Source organism: Cololabis saira, chromosome 3 (genome assembly GCF_033807715.1).
Source record: "Cololabis saira isolate AMF1-May2022 chromosome 3, fColSai1.1, whole genome shotgun sequence".
NCBI classification, from domain to species: domain Eukaryota; kingdom Metazoa; phylum Chordata; class Actinopteri; order Beloniformes; family Belonidae; genus Cololabis; species Cololabis saira.
The window spans coordinates 32,682,409-32,699,440 of NC_084589.1; the positions used below are offsets into that span (position 1 = coordinate 32,682,409).

The 17,032-nt window shown below is 41.0% G+C and overlaps 1 protein-coding gene across 1 annotated transcript; it reads left to right on the top strand.

Annotated features, from left to right (window-relative positions):
• The first annotated feature begins 4,788 nt into the window (after window positions 1-4,788).
• Window positions 4,789-7,888, top strand: utp11 (UTP11 small subunit processome component). The gene is made up of 8 exons (XM_061718480.1): window positions 4,789-4,964; window positions 5,071-5,132; window positions 5,224-5,326; window positions 5,421-5,540; window positions 6,870-6,963; window positions 7,101-7,231; window positions 7,421-7,531; window positions 7,624-7,888. Exons 1-8 carry the CDS (start codon window positions 4,905-4,907, stop codon window positions 7,705-7,707), a joined length of 765 nt encoding a protein of 254 aa, XP_061574464.1. The 5' UTR covers window positions 4,789-4,904; the 3' UTR covers window positions 7,708-7,888.
• The last annotated feature ends 9,144 nt before the right edge of the window (window positions 7,889-17,032 follow it).

The following is a 17,032-nucleotide window of genomic DNA, read 5'->3' on the forward strand; positions in this document are numbered from 1 at the left end:
TCATCACATGTGTGAAGGCAAGTGGAAACTTTGACCTGCTGGGATAAAATATTTTACTCCACAGAGTGTTGTTTTGCTCAGATCACCACACAGTGAAGGGTTATGTGTACTGTAAATGCATTTGGTTCAGATAAAAGGGCACATGAACTAATTTTCTGGCTTCACGATATACAATGGAACAATCAAGGAATAAAACAAGATCTTGAAAAAGAAAAAAACAGCACCAAGCATCATCTGAAAAGCTCATTCCTCCTGACTCACCACTTTGCTGCTGTGATTGTTTCCACAATAAACCCAGTCATTGCACAATATCCGCTTTCAAAATCAAGCTAAGAAAACCATACTGGAACTTAATTGTGTCTATATGCAATTAAGTTCCCGTATGGTTTTCTTAGCTTGCATCTATGGTAAGCATCCCACTCTGAAGTTCTCCCACGCTGTACTGGGATAAGGAAGGAGAATGTAGCAAGAACATTCAAAAGTAAGTGGTCTCAGTCTGTGTCAGATGCTACAATAATAATAACTGGATTATTACAACGGACGCCTCCCTATGGAATAAGCATTTTACTTTTCTGACAAGTTCAGGAGAAACAAGTTGATCACAAATACTTTTGGCCACCTTTTTCTAACATCAGATGAATCTGGAAACCATTTTTGGGGATTTTTTTTGACTTTTTAAAACTGACTCCCACTCCTTTGTTGATTGTTTAATGAAACACTGTGTTGCACACAAAAAAAACAAGAAATTCACTTCTTAAAAAAATGACTCAAGATTTCCTAAGGGGTCAATATGTTTCAGTGTGACTTACGTGCAGTATAACATGTACTTAGAGACAGGACATATCCACATCCGTCCACTGTGTGAGATTTGACCAGAGGGACTGGGGTCTCATGCTTGTTCGGTGTCTTGCTTGGTTACTCTTGTTTTCTCTACATTAATCACTTTCTTGCTGTCTTTTAGGCAACTCTGCCATGATGTCCACTGCAGCTCTGTGAGCTGGCATCGCTGTGGTCGATCTGTGACATTGGGAACCACCAAAAGATACTTTGCTGGTTTTTGCCAATAGTAGGCATGGGAGACCGGTCAAATATTCATTCAAATGAAATTTAAACTGATATTTTGAGATGAAAATACTTCTTTGAGTCACTTTAAGGTGAGAATGTGGTTATTTTCTTTGGGGAAAAGTCAAAATGTACCATTTTTCAGAGGCAGAGATGTGTTTTTAGTGGATTTCTAACTGCTGGAGTGAAAACTTTAACCGAGACAGCTATAGTTCAGCGGCTGTAGCTGTCAAAACAAACATTATCAGAGTGAAAAGCACAATAAAGCCCTCAGAAACTGGAATGAAACTATACGAAGTAACACAAAATTGAAATAAGAAGAGTACAAGCACCTCAAAGCTTAAATAACGTGTTTCCTACACAACCGCTGAAAGGAGATATAGCTTAACAACTGCTAGGGAAGAACTTGTGGCTCATGCATTTTTTGACTGGGCAGGCCTGGCGGCTCGCTCCAGATGAGGACCAACCATGGTCCGGGGAGACATACCAAAGTCCTGAGCTCAGCCCAAGTGCACAAGTCTTACAATATGTCAGCAGTGTTATTTTTACAGGGTCATATTAGCGAACCGAATGGCTCTGCATCTGCTCCACAAGGGCATTCTTCCACTGCTGACCCTGAACAAACCCACAAGCTCTTGCACTCCTGTTCTTGCATCAGCTTGTTACAAGCCCCTGATTTCTAAAGTAGTATTTACCCCTGCTGTGGCTCACCAGGCATTTCACTTGTAATGATAGACACTCACATGAATTAAACAGCACAAAGCCCAGTAAGGCGGAGTGTAGACATTTGACCCGTAAATCCTGACTACTGTGTATGTTTGCCTAGTTAAACACATGTTAGTGGGCGAGTGGATCAGTCAGGCCTTGGGCTGAAACCTTTACAGAAAACAGGGTCATTAGCCATTGAACTGATAAACAAGCCAGTGACATAAAGTGGAAACATTGACCCCATTCATAGGTCTCAACGCCCACAAAACATTGTGCATGCCAGGCAAATCTCACACATATAAAACAAATTCCTTGTGGTCGGCGAGGGATAGTGAGCTTTCATGGGGGAAACTGGTTGTTTAGTGGAATATCAATCAATCCGACTGCCTGCTACTCACATCCCCAAAGAGTTGGGAGTCTGGGTGAGATCACGGAACTGGTGCCGCTGTGGTTTTGGGCTTTGTCTCTCTTCGCCTGTAAATATCATCTCAGGAAGTGGACAGTGTTTTCTCCCAGGGTAGAGCAGTGACCCTCGTCCTCTGAGGTCCTGCAGCACTCACCAAATGGAGACGAGGAAAAAAAAGAGCACAGAGACTCTTGGTGTATGCATTGCACTTCTTTTCATGTGACTCAAGTCATTATGACGCTTGCAGACCTGTGGGATTTACATGACAAAATGTTTAGAGTTCATAAAGACATTTGCAATTTGTTTTCTGTTTGACAGTGTGGGAGTTTCTTTATGACATATTACAAGGCTTTATTTAGTTTCTTTTAGGATTTTTTGGCCTGGACACAAATCAAAACAAAGAGTTTGACATAAAACAAAACATAAACTTGTTACCAATTAGTGTTATTGTGCAATCTGGCAATCACTATCCTTCATTCTAACAACCAAAATAATTGAATGCTTAAAGTGTGCAGCTAGTGAACATTAAGCCAGTGGGACTGCAGTGATGCTCACTTGTTTTAGGTTGTTTTAGTTTTCGTGTGTCGTGCCTGCAGTGTGCCCTGTTTGAGACAGTCAGTTCACTAAAAGCATTGATGTTCTAATTGAATAAGATTCATCCCATTTTCCCTTGTCAGCAAGCCCTATCGTGCAAGGTTTAGTCAATAGTACCTAAAGTCACCTGAAGAACTTTGAATCTTAATCATATAAAATTACTAAATAGGATATATTACCATGAAATTAAATTACTTAGCTGTTCAAAATGCATTTCTAACTCATTACTCAATGCTTCATTTCAAAATACCAGTGACGGTCCAAGTGGTTTACCCCTTCTATGAACTGAAAGTGCTAATTCAATAACAAAACAATAAAGTACATGTGAATGTACTTAAGAAGAACTGATGAAATATGTTTTGCAATAGTGTTAGCACCAATCAGTTCATCACTGTTTCTCATTAACTTTGTCCTCTACCAGTTGAAAGAAGTTTACATACACTATAAAAATACTATAAAAAGACACATAACTCACTGTCTGACATTAAATTAGACTAAACGTTTCTGTGTTAGGTCAATTAGAATTACCAAATGAATGTCTGTTTGCTAAATGACAGAATAATGACAGAGAAAACAAATTTGATATACCTTTCTCCAAAGTCAGAAGTTGACATACACTAAGATGACTATGTCTCAAAACAGTTTTGAGAGTCTCAAGATATCAAGAAGTGATGTGGACCTCCACAAATCTGTTTCATCCTTGGGTAAAATTTGTAGACGCCTGAAGCTGCCACATTCGTCTGTTCAAACAATAACACGCATGTCTAAAAACCATGTGAATGTCGAGCCATCAGGCTGCTCCGGAAAGAAATTGGTTCTGTTTTCCAGAGAAGAACCTGCTTCGGTGTGAAATGTCCATATCAATCCCAGAACAAAAGCAAAAGATCTTGTGAAGATGCTGCCTGAAACTGGAAAGAGAGTGTCATCCACAGTGAATCCCTGTATTGACATGGGCTGTTTCTTCCTCCAAGTTGTTGCTCTGATGAACTCTCATCATTCAATCATATGTTATAACAATGCACCTTTGCAATGCACATCCGACACTTTAAAACCCCCATACTGTACATTTCTGTTTATATTGTTAATTTCTGTTTATACTTTTTATCTGTCATCTGTCATCCTACGTCACTTTTTGTAAAGACTCATATCCGGAACTTTTTAATCCTCATATTGTACATTTCTGTTTATTTCTGTTTATACATTTTACTTTATTATATCTCTTACTTTATCTCCGTATATTTGTTTGCTTTTATATTTTATTTTTATTTTTACTGTATTGCACCAATCACCACAACAAATTCCTTGTGTGTGTTAACAAACTTGGCAATAAACCCCCTTTCTGATTCTGATTCTGATTTCTTTCAATAACCATGTCTACCTCATACTGCTGCAACTTTCACTTAAAAAATATATATATATATGTTAATTAGAGCTGCCATTTGTCTATTTACTGTACAGTGAGCAAAAATAACCGAGTCAAATTCCCTTCTTGTTTTACCTGACTTGGCCAAATATACATGATTCTGATTCTGATTCTGATTCTGAAGGCTATTCAACAAGGAAGAGGCCTGTCCTCCAATAGGCATCTAAAAAAATACAAATTACAGTTTACAAGCGGACCCATGGGCAAGGACCTTAATTTCTGGAGATAAGTCTTGTGATCTGATGCAACTAAAATTGAACTGTTTGGCCATAATGAGAATTTTTGATGAGTTGACATAAGAAGTTGCTCAGACTGTGGTCAGTGACTTCTCCATGAAAACATTTTCTTTGCAACAGCGCCCTCTGGCGTTCATGTGCTCATATTAAACTCGCAGAATAACATCCAGGACTTTTAAATAAATGGAAAATGTATTTTTTGTGTTGTTTAAATAACTTACATAATTTTTAAGTTTTATAATAATATTACTCACTAGTTGTTTGCCGCTCCTGGAGTGTTTTCAGTGAGTATTGAGTGGCGAATCTGCGTTGATGAAAAAAAAACGTGACGCTCTGAAGCCGGCGAGAAAACCACGTGTTCAACTCTCAGGGAAGCTACAGTCAAGTTTCAGTGACTGTGTGTGTTAGAAAAGCTTCACAATCATCTGGTTTGACTCTATCCTGGCGTTACGACGCGTGTAGAGGGTTTTCAAACATGTCGTCCTTCAGAAAAGCGCTGAAATCGCGTCAGCGAAACCACCATGAAAGATCTCAGGTAAACTATTCACTGTTTTGCTGGTTAGCTTGTTAGCTTAGCAGTCAGCCCAGAGATGATGATGATGATGATAATAATCACAATACTTCTACGTTTTGTCTTGCAGCCTGGTTTTAGGAAGCATTTGGGACTCCTGGAGAAGAAGAAAGACTACAAACTGCGTGCAGAGTGAGTACACGTCAAGATTTCAATGTTTTCATTGTTGATGTCAAATGTTGGTTGGGGATACTTGCTTTAATTTAGTTTTCTGTGATTACAGTGATTACCACAAGAAACAAAACACCCTCTCTGCTCTGCGAAAGAAAGCCCTGGAAAAGAACCCAGATGAGTTTTACCACAACATGATCAGCTCAAAACTGGAGGTGATGATCAATGATTATCATAAGCGTTACACTCTGTGTTGACTTTAGTTGAGAAGTTAATTTTTGTCCTTTTTCTAATGGTTCATGTTGACAGGATGGAGTTCATGTAATGAAGAAGAAGAACGAGGAGGTGGAGGTGACAGAAGAACAGAAGAAAGTGATGAGGACGCAGGATATCAAATATGTGGAGATGAAAAGGGTCGCAGAGGCAAAGGTTTGTTAAATGTCCCTGGACTCTACTGTCATGTGATGTATGAAATAGACTGTTTACACATGAATAACAACAGATCTTGTACTTCCCTGGGTTCCTAAACTACCTCTTAAACTCTGAAGTAAGTAGGCAACTAATGGTTATTTATAAACTACCTCTCATTGACAATAGTCTCAAAATGCTACAGAATAAAAATAAAATAAAAACAACTAACTTCTAAAAGCAAACAAAAGGATAAGAATCAAAAACTGCTAAAAAAAAAACCCAACAAAAACACCATAAAACTGGATTTATTCTGAACAAGATTTAGCTCTAAATGCTGGTGACTGCATCAAAATAGAGGTGCTCAGATACCAGTATCGGAAATAATTGCAGATACTTCAAAAAATGAGGGTATCAGTCAGTATTTATGTTTGTGCATCATCCAGTACCTTTTATGGCGTTATGGGTTGGAAAATCCTACCAAGAAAACTGTGACATGCTCCTTGTGCAAAGCTGTGGTTTTTGAATTAAAAACAACGACGACGATGATGAGCAAAACTGTAGAACGAGTCTCCCCAGATTACCAGCGCCTGTTCTTCATTGAAAATGTTGAATTTCACTGTGTAATTGAACATCTGGAGGGTGGTAGTATCCCAAGTCCGTAGTTCTAAAACTGTTTAATAGTAACTCTTAATCTTAATCAAAATCAAAAGACTGATATCAGAACAGAACTCGGTATCGGCCGGTACCAAAGTGCTGGAATTGGTATGAAAAGATTTCTACATCAAGACTGTACTTCTACAGACGTACATGTTGGTCTTTATTTCTGCAGCAAAAGAAAGCAAAGCAGGCTCTGACCAAACGCGTCCTCTTTCAGGCAGTCGAGCTGTATTTGTTCAAGGTGTCATTGTTAGATGGAGATCTGTTTTGGAAGAAACACTTTGCAATAAATTGTACACTCTTCAAATTCCCTCTTGATTGCAAGAGGAAGTCAGACTCACTGTTAGTTCATTCTAAATATCAAAAAAGCTCAGAAAAGTTCTGCTGCCAACATCCTCGTGACCCTCCTCCCAATGACTGCTTAGACCCATTTGTGTTGCACTTGGGCGACTTAACCAATAACAATTTGGAGTTAATGTTGATTGTTGTAAACATGATGATGATGATGATGATGGTGGCGATGATGATGATGATAGACCCACACACAGTTGCCCGCAGTGATGAATCCGATAGTAGTTAGACACATGACAGGAGCTCCGTCGTGTGTCTACCGTACAATGGTTTAACAAAACTGACAACTTCCACGACAGTTTGTTCTGTAATGTTCTGTTGAACATTTTGTGCTTTCAGAAAATTGAGAGACTCAAAGGGGAGCTCCATCTTCTGGATGCCGAAAGCAAAGAAAAAAACAAACACACTTTTTTCGTGGATTCCAAAAAGGAGGGTAAATGCAAATATTTGGTGTTTATTCAGAATGACTTTTCACTGGAGAAAATCTTCTGAGTGAAAATAAATGCAACCATTTTTATTTAATTTCTCTGAGAGGGGTTTAATTTATGTTTTGAACCTTTGTGCCCTCAGTACAGACTTTTGACCTGGCAAACCACCTGGACACAGCTCCAGAGTTGGTGGACAGAGTGTTCAACAGACCAACTCTTAAAACTCTGGAGACGAAGAGCATCCAGGGTGCTGTGGAACCACGCAGAATAGAGGTCTGTGGCATTGATGACAGTATTTTTGTTTTTTTGTTAGTGTTGCAAATCTGCAATCTTTATGCAGCCTTTGAATTTAAAAGGGAGAAACGTACCGTTCGGTCAAAAAGTTATCAGCACAATAATGGCTCATTAAGTTCCTTGGCTGAAGTCACTGATAGGAGGGTTGTGTTTTTGCTGCATCCATAGAAGCTGGCGAGGCAAAGGAATCATCAGTATAAAATCCTGTCCCAGAGGATCGACAGAGAAAAGAAAATGTTCGTCATCAGTCAGAAAATTCAGACCCGGAAGGACCTGCAGGTCAGAATTCTTCATCACAAATGTTTTCTTGTTTCTGTGCTAAAACCAGTCTGAATTTTTGATGAAGATTAACTTTTTTTCCCATACTTAAGGACAAGACCAAGAAAGTGAAGGTAAAAAAAGAGACTGCTAATACTGCTGCTCACTACAAGTTTGAGGCCAAGAGGAAACGCTGAGGAACTACTGGGCAGACTGCGGAAGAATAAATCATTTTTGGAATTCTTGTAAAATCATGGACTTCTACCGGTTTGATCCTCAAAGTCAGCAGATGATGGCTGCTTCTCATCATTGTTGCAGCTGTGCATTTTTGTACATATTCAAGCAATTGTATTTCTTTCAAATAAAAAAAAACAACAATTGACAAACTGATGTGGTTTCTCGATGTAGGTATAATTTCTGCATTTCAACAATAGTTTAACGAGTTAAGGATTTTTTGTTTTTTTGCCAGCAGGGAGCAATGGAGTTGAATTGTGATTTGATCCGTTTGTAGTTTGTGTTTTGAGCGTCTGAGCTGCGCTGTGGTTGATACGGTTTAACATGTTCCTCTAACAACCACTAGGGGGCATTGGTGCTCTTTGATACCAAAGAAAAATGCTCGCTGGGACGCAGGACAATTATAAAAGGCTAAAGAGAATCCTCGAGGTAACTCGTGTGACCTGACATTTAGACCTAAAGTGTACGTTGTGGTTATTAAAATGTGAATGAACTATCGGTCATTTGGGTGCTACAGGTCAATGATTGTGTAGATGGAGAAAGTGTGATGTTGAATCTGCACTTGAAATCAGAAATAAGCTGTGATGCTCCGTTTCAGAGCTCCTTCAGATGCACATTTCTTCTATTATTCATATTTTCAGCGCACATCTTGTTTATTTGTAACTGAAACCACCTTGATATTTACTGGTCAATGTTGGCTTCAGATTTAAACATATGACTGACCGTTCTGATGCATTGTTTAAGAAATGTTTTATTATTAACCTAATAGTTTTGAGGCATTCATGTGGGGATGTGGTACAGCTGGCATTCTGGCAAAGATTCAGCTCAGCCCTCAGATCTGCAGGAGGCCTGCTGCAGCAGACCCTTAACAGGCCCTTCTCACAGCACACTTCTGCTCTCTGGATGCACACCTTAAGATTAAGTATGATTTAATTGTCAATTAACAAGCACTGATAACAATAACACAATTCTTTGCTCATTAGCTTGCGTTAATCACAGTGAGCCAATAAGCTTGTATCGCTCCATCAGCCCCTGTGTGGCCATGCACGTGGACGTCTGCGCGCGTTTCCTTCGACCCGTACCCTGGGATAGACCGGATCTGCCTCCGAACGGCACATCGCAGTGACCCGCACTTGATTGATCATTGCGGTGGCAGCAGCTTCATAAACAGAACTCATCCATCAGCTTCTCCTGGGAGACGCTGAAGGGGAGGAACGGGGAGAGATAACCGGATGAATGTGTCAACAGGAGAAGAGCGAGGTTGGAAGGGGCTGCGGGAGAGGGAACAGGGGCCTTGGCTCACACACTGCTGACCAGAGCAAAGGTGGGCCAACAGCTCGGAATGAGCCAAAACGGGAAGATTAATACTTAAAGTCCTTTTGGTTTACTTACTTTCATTTGAAATGCATTAAGGCTAACAGTTCCAACTGCCTAAAGTCTGGTGAAAGAAAAGTCTTCTAGTATGAGCAGAGGTGGGTAGAATAGCCAAAAATTGTACTCAAGTAAAATACTGTTACTTCAGAATAATATTACTCAAGTACAAGTAAAAAGTAGTCATCCAAATAATTACTTGAGTAAAAGTAAAAAAGTACTTTGTGAAAAAACTACTCAAGTACTGAGTAACTGTTGAGTAACGTCTGATTTTTTTTTTTTAACACAACCATTCAAACAGACAAAAGTACAAAATAATCATCTTCAGGCAAATTAAATCAATAAAATAATAAAATAAATTAAAATTAATAAAAAAAATGGCTTAAATTAAAATAATCTTAAAGTAAATTCAAGTACTTTAATACATAATAAAATAAATAAAATAACAGAATACAAAAATAAATTAAGCGCAAGTAGCACAAAATTTCAAGCCTTTGTACTTTTCTTTTTTAACCAGGCAGAACTAAAACAAGCCCATGAACTCATAGAAACTCTGTGTGTGTTTGAGTCTGTGTAAATGTGACAAAACATGCAAAAACAAACATTTTTCCCAAAGAATCACCCAGTGATGTCATGAGATTGATGCGTACGCGGATAAAAGGGATAAAAGAAAAGTAACGAGCTCAACGTAGCCTTATCTAGCGGAGTAAGAGTAACAGTTTCTTCTTCACAAATCTACTCAAGTAAAAGTAAAAAGTATAGTGATTCAAAACTACTCCTAAAAGTACAAAATTTCCCAAAACTTACTCAAGTAAATGTAACGGAGTAAATGTAACTCGTTACTACCCACCTCTGAGTATGAGATGCTTATTTAGACATCTGGAGACACATCACTTAGTACACACAAGTAGGCCTTTACAGTACAATGCATGTTTATGTGTGCAAGTCACACAAGAATACCCTGTTGTGGCGTTTCAGTGTTTGACCGTTCATGTCAGAACTGTGTTGTATCCTGTGTACATTAGTGATTCACATCCTCAGCCAGCTCTCCCTCCCTCCTCCCTCCTTCCTCCTGCCTTCCTCCCACCCTGCCCTCCGCTACTGCGTCACAACACTGAGAGAGAGTGCGTGTACTCGGACCCCGAGGCCCACGGTCCGTAAGCGGAGGGGGCTTGGGTCACCGAGGAGAGCCCAGGGGTCGAAACACTGTGTGCGCAGTTCCGGGACCCCTATCTGACTATGCAACCCAAGCACAGACGAGCCACTGTTCCTCCTCAAGCTCTCCTTTCATTCCCCCCAGCAACGGGACTCTTGCGCTGGGGGGCAGTGGCAGGACTCCGGGGTGGGCAGTGGGTGACCTTCTGATTTTAAAGATATAGACAGGCATTCCTCTATTGTCTAAAGCCTCATAATTCATTTGACTACTCACACAGGCCATCCTGTCCCCCCCATGTGCCATCTCTAAACTTAATGGCCCTTGAAGTTTGTTAACGAATAGTCACTTTTGGAATGGGGGGTTGGACGTGGAGTTCTGGGTGGCAGTCGCACAGCTGCAGGGGATGACATTGACCCTGATATGTAGAAACTGTCGGAGAGTGAAAGTGTAGCCTAGTTAAGGGCGAAATTAACACAAAAGAGCTTTGTTTTCCAAGTTAAGTAGTGAGACTGGAGGAAAAAACAAATCTCTTCAAAAGTGGCATATTTTGGACATTTGAATCCCAGCTGTCTGTTACTACAATACATTTGAAATCAACGTACATTCTTTCAGGTTTACAAATAAGAAATGTTCCTTTTTTCTTTAGCTGTTTATGGTAAGTGTCTTTGACCTATGCACATACATGTATTTAGTTTAATCGGTCCACCATCCCAATGTAATAAGACCAAAGTAAATATCATCTCTACTGCTGGCAGGTGTGGAAAGAATAAAATAAACTATGAAAATAAGAAACTGGTAAGGGACAGCTCTTTTTGAGAGACCTCTAGAGACCACACTGCTCATACTGCAGAAATCTCTCTGTGAGAACTGTTCACAGTGGGTTAACCTGAGTGATGTTTGAGAGAAGTGCGGTAGATTTTTTTTTTTTACGTATGTATACAATATTTGATCAGAAACTATTCATATATAACATGCATTCTCCTTGTATTAGACATTAGTACAAATGTGCCTCTCCCCCACACCATTTTAACCTTGTATTTGATCTCTCTCACAAGCACCGCACCTCCGTAGACCTCATTCACCAACTTGTGCTGCATACAGATCCGGGGTTAAGGATGGTTAAGGACAGTGCTAATCGATACCCCCCAATTACAGAGAGCTGGAGAGCTGGAGAGAGGAGAGAGGTAGCCTGGGGTTTGAGTGTTGGGAGGGTATCTCCAAATGCTGGGGTTGGGTGGATGAGAGGTAGTCTTTATCTGTGGATCCCCCTTCTCCTTGAACTTGAAGCCGGGTGTCATGGCGCTTTTGAAGTGGTGGAAAGAGATGAGGGACAGAGGAGGGAGGAAGGAGGGGATGGTGAGAGGCACTGTCTCCTTCATGCCAGGGGGAAGATGTCTGAAGGAAAATCTTTACAGCCTTGACAGTGCCCCTGATGTGCATGCCTTTTTTGTGTATTTGTGGATATCTATGTGTATCTTAGCGTGTTTGTGTGAGTATGCGCGCTTGCGCGAGTTGAAAGTCTGACTCTTGCAATGAGGTGGGGATCACAGAGCCTCCTTTTTAAATTGCTGTTAATGAGCCCAGGCTGGCGAGAGGTACTCGAATTGATTAAATTTGCATGGAAGCCTAAATCATGATAGGGGCCTCATACTTGTGCACCCCACCTCTAGGTGCACGCATACACACACACACACACACAGGACCCCTGCTAGGCCCCCAACCCCCCACCACCTCCCCACCTCCACATCAGACCTACGGGGGGTAACTCTCTGCAGGAGAGAGGGCCGAGATACACCAGGGGGAGGGTGTGTGTGTACACGTGTGTGTGTGTGGTGCTGAGCGGGGCGTGGAGCGCACCCATCTGCCCCGGTATTACTGTCAGTCCATCATTCAGGGGAATGCCAGGCGCATGCCTTGGGGACGTGTTCATTAGGCTTTAACTACCGGATCTGTCCTTGTCGCACAGCTCCCTTGTGTCATTGTCTGTCTGAGATTGCACGTACGTATATTTATGCATGTGTCTTCTCGGATCAAAATAAAGAGCTCCCAGTTCACGCATAGAGCGTGGGTATTTGTGCATTTGGAAACATATTGGAGTCACATTCTGACAACACACAAAGTGGACTGTTTGATACAGTAAACCGTGAGTCTTAGACAACTCTCCATTTCATCGCCACATTCCCTTTTGACTTCTGTGTTAGATTTTCAGTGCTGGAAAACTCTTTAAAAATTCAGACAAACACTCTCTCCCTGGGCAGGGCACTTTTTTTTTCCCCATATCAAATTTGCTGGTGTGTTTTACTAACCCTGACTTCTCTAATGGCAACGCCGTGACGACGCATGATGAGAACTACTTTGTGTGTGCACGACTGCTTCATATGTAGTCTGACTGAGACTGAGGTGTTAGGATGAGTGTGTGTGTGTGTGCTCTGGGAGGCCGCGGCGCTCTTGCGTGGTTAGCCTGGGTGATTGCAGTAATCAGATGGGGGCGTTAATCAGTTTGTTCGTCAGTGGCCTGATGAGGGGCGATGAGGGCCGCTGATTGTAATGTGATGCTTCGATCTGCGTCTCAGAAGAACACAGAGACAAACCGCCGGGAGAATCACGATCGTAGTTATGTTTTGTTTCGTCCCCCCCCCCCTGTCTCCCCACTTCTGGAACACCATGACATACCGACAAAGCCTAAACAAACAAGCAGAAAACAGCACTTCAAAATGCAGGGTGGGTGGGGGTGGCACGTCACTGGCAAGAGGCAGGTTTAATTATCATTACGCAGAATGTTTTTATTCCAGTAGACAGAGTTACCCATTGTGACATGATGGGATATATATCACTGTTTAGGTGTCAGTGTCACCACTATTGAATAACAAGAGCAGGGGGAAGCGGCGTGTGGGGGTTTGAGTGGAGAAAATAGTAGCCGAGGGAGATGTTTGGGGGTAGGGCATAAAAACGTGACCCCGTGCTTTATGGTGCTGTCTTGCCAAAGACGGGCTTGCATCAGAGCCATATTCCCCGTCCTTTCTCTTGCGGGAAGGCTGCACAGGCGCTATCATGGCTGCCTCATCACAGCCAAGTCCCTATAAGGGCTGATACAAATTAATTAACCTAATTAGGGACTGTGATTGCGGGTGTGATTATAGGGGCTGGGAGGGGAGGGGAGGGGAGGGAAGTTGGGAATGGAAGGATGAGGCAGGAGGGATGGAATCACGGAGGTGGGGGTGTGCTGGAAGCCAGGGCCCAGGCAATGATGAGCCGGGAGGTGTGGGAGAGGAGCCAAGATGCTCTGCATGGTTAATGAAGATTGTTATCCGGATTTAGTGCTCGCTTCCCTTTTGTGTTTTCAATTCCCCACCTTCTATTTACCATTTTCCCTTTGAGTTATTACATTTCACCTCTCTTGGCCTCAATGTGCTCAATCTCTGTAGGTTTGATTCCATCACTCTTTTATTTTTTTATGTCACTCCTGTGAGTTTTATATGATCTCGGTGGCAAAAAAGAAAAGAAAAGAAAAGAAAAACCTCACATTTTGACAACTTATTTGACCAAGAGCCATTTCAGATTCATCTACAAAACAGGAGTCTTTCTTTTGTTTATATGCTGTAGGATCATCTAGCGCAGGCCTGCCTATTGTTCACTTTAACTGTACTCCCCACAAGGAACAGAAATACCCTCCGGAAACGCATATGCAGCCACGCATACATACAAGCTCGCCCTCGTGCGCACAAGCAGCCGCGGCTCAACTTCAGATGCACAGACTCTCTTCCTCATCCTCTCAAGCCACACAGGCACACTCCAGAGGAGCAATATTTAAATCTCCGTGTATTTGTATTGGAAACAGAACAAAGACATTCTTCAGACCGAAGCAAAAGTGTTTTCTTGCCGGCATCAGCAATTCTAATGTTTCTAATGAGATGGAGGAAAAGAGGGATGACTGGAAAAAAAATGTAATGTAAGAACAGAAATACCAGAAACGGTGCTCGGAAGCACAGTTTGGGGTTTTCTATTGCCACAGAAGTGCAATAAAGTTGTGCCAGCATTGTCCACCTATTGCAATGTCACCTTTAGATATTGCTGCTTTATCAGTGCCACACTGAGCTGGTGGTGGATCGTGGTATTTGATTTCCAAGATTGTCCCTTTAGCTGCTTTTCTCTCTACTGCTATATCTTCCTATTGTCCTCTCTCTCACTTGCTCTCTCACATTGTCTCTGCCTCAGTATCAGTCGCAGGGATGTGATTAGGAAGCCACTAGCAGTGATAGGGGGTGTACATATCACCACTCTAATCTGGAGCTCCAGGAAAAAAAAAAGACCCTTTCTGTATTCAACTGCCAGGGATTCTGCATCGTAAATGGCTGTAAGGTAACTCTTCTCTTCATATGTGGAAACATTTGGGGAGGCATTTTCATGTCGAACATAAGAGAAAACACAGAGTGTTTTCATAAAATACACATAACTGCCTTTTCCAAGGGAGTCTGATGAGAATGCAAATAGGATTTTTGTGGAAGTGTGTTGAATGAAAAAAGAAATAGAGAGGAACTTCGGTGCAGGAAACAATGGATAAGAGCTAGTGGAGCTTTCCATGACTTATTCTAGCTCACAAAAAGCACATATTTGAACAGAGCCAGTATAGCCAGGCATTGATACAAGCATTTAACAGCTGAAATAAATCCTGTGTTTCTCAGTAAATGCTGTGGAAACATAAACGAGTCAATGCTTGATCCTGCAGAAGTGTGTTCCTTCAGGTCACGTCAGTTCAGTTTTGTTTATAAAGTGCCAAATCCTGAAAAATATCATCCCAAGGCGCTTCAATAATACAGTTTAACTCATTCTAAATAAGCCCAATTAATACAAAGCCAACAAAACAACAAGGAGTATTGCTTCACATTTAGATAATATAAATCTTAGACCTTTAATGGTGAATAAATTAAATACAAATTTGATAAAATACATTGCATTAAATATGGTGACAAAAGAAAAACAAGCAAAAACCACCAAAATTTAAAAGGTAACATACACATACACACTCAAAACAGATAAAGATGTTTCAAAAATTCATATATTATAACGCTGACATTTGATTGATGAAGGATTTCTGATTATACAAAGGTCGTGATTACTTTGCCCCACAGCATTACTTAATGTGCCTTATCTAAATGTAGAAATTAAGTATATGTCATGTAATTATGTTTAATTGTGCGTTACATAGCAAAGTCTTCACACCAGCCTTTAGCAGCGTCCTGTCCTGTGTTTTAGAATGACAACTTAGTATATCAACTCGGAGCATCATATCAAATGTGGTTTTCCTCTCGCATAAACACTAAAATGACATCAAGTCGGGATTTTTGTAATGTCTAGACTGGAGAAGAGAGGTTTGCAAATTTTTCGCTTTACAACTTCAAACACAAGTGCAACTGAAAGTGCTTTACTGGATAAAACAGCTGAACAAGTACAGAAAAGGAGACACGACAGACATCTCTTGAATATTGATTAAATATCTGTTCAGTGGTTAGATTCAGTTTTGACGCCTCGCCCGTGGGGTGACTGGGCTGCTAATGTAAACTTTCTCCTGGTTCCAGCTTAATAATTACCAGACAGAAATGAGAGTATCGATTTCCACTCCATGGCGAATATGCATATTTAACCAGTTATCAAAATGTTCAGGTAATTTATTTGGAGACACAAAGCATATGATTTAACTTGATCAAAGCAATAAAAAAGATAGTCATTTTTAGAAGTCCAGCGTTTGACTTCACTAATGTAATCATGGCATAATGAATGATGTTTTACAGCAAAGATATGATGGTGATAAGGAATGATCTGTTACTGTGCTGCAACATTTCTGTCCTTGAAGTTTCCTGCCAGTTCTTTAGTAAATTTAACATCTAAGATTTCATAACATTATCATTCCTTTCTCCTGTGACAGTCTATGTCATACATTCAAGATACTGTTCACAGTTTTTGCGCTTTAACAATCGCAGTCTGTCAGTTACACATTTCTAGGGACAAAGGAAAAAGTGCAAGTATCAGAACTTGTTTAGATTTAAGAGAGGAACAATTGGAATAAATCAATATAGCTGTCTAACTGCAGACTTTTGTTGTAATGAGGCACGATTAACGCTGATATAACTCAATGACTCTATACGCAAATGTAAGTTTTATGAGATGATTTGAACTTCTACAATAATTGAGAGCCAGTTGAACTCATGTTAGTCCCATTTGCCTAAAAACGGGAAAAGAACGGAGATAAGACTGATGATGCTGAGACTGAGTAAGTGCTTGCCTGTGGATGTGCGTGTTGGAGAGCAGGGAACCCTGGCGATTACTCTGGCCTTTGAGAAGTCCCTGACTCTTGGCTCCAGAGCTCCAGCCCCACTGATAAGCATGAGACTTGTCAGGTGGAAGGTAAATACAGTACTTAAGGATTCCTCTCTCATTCTGTGGTCACACTTATGCTTTAATTAAAACCCTGAGAGCGAGGGAACCAGAGAGAGCGATAGCCCTGCAATGAGCCGATGCTATCAGGGGGCCAGCCAGTTGGAGTCCCTCGGAGATGAGATGGAGATCTGGCCCCAGACCAGCACACGTAGGTGTCGAACACAGAGTACGACTTCTGGCATACATGTTTAAGCGTGTGGATAAGTGCAGGGGGGAGAAAAAAAGATGTGTGTGTAAAATGAAAGGCGGTTTACGTTGCTCTCACTGCGAAACAGCTGTTGCATGGCTCCTATCAGATATTTATAAGCAGCTCATGAATATGGATG

What these genes read in the sequence shown, in the direction of transcription:
- utp11 (XM_061718480.1), top strand. Translation starts at nt 4,905, where the DNA reads ATGTCGTCCTTCAGAAAAGCGCTGAAATCGCGTCAGCGAAACCACCAT. An exon ending in ACCACCATGAAAGATCTCAG is followed by an intron (nt 4,965 to 5,070) that starts GTAAACTATTCA and finishes TTTGTCTTGCAG; the next exon opens with CCTGGTTTTAGGAAGCATTT. An exon ending in CGTGGATTCCAAAAAGGAGG is followed by an intron (nt 6,964 to 7,100) that starts GTAAATGCAAAT and finishes TTGTGCCCTCAG; the next exon opens with TACAGACTTTTGACCTGGCA.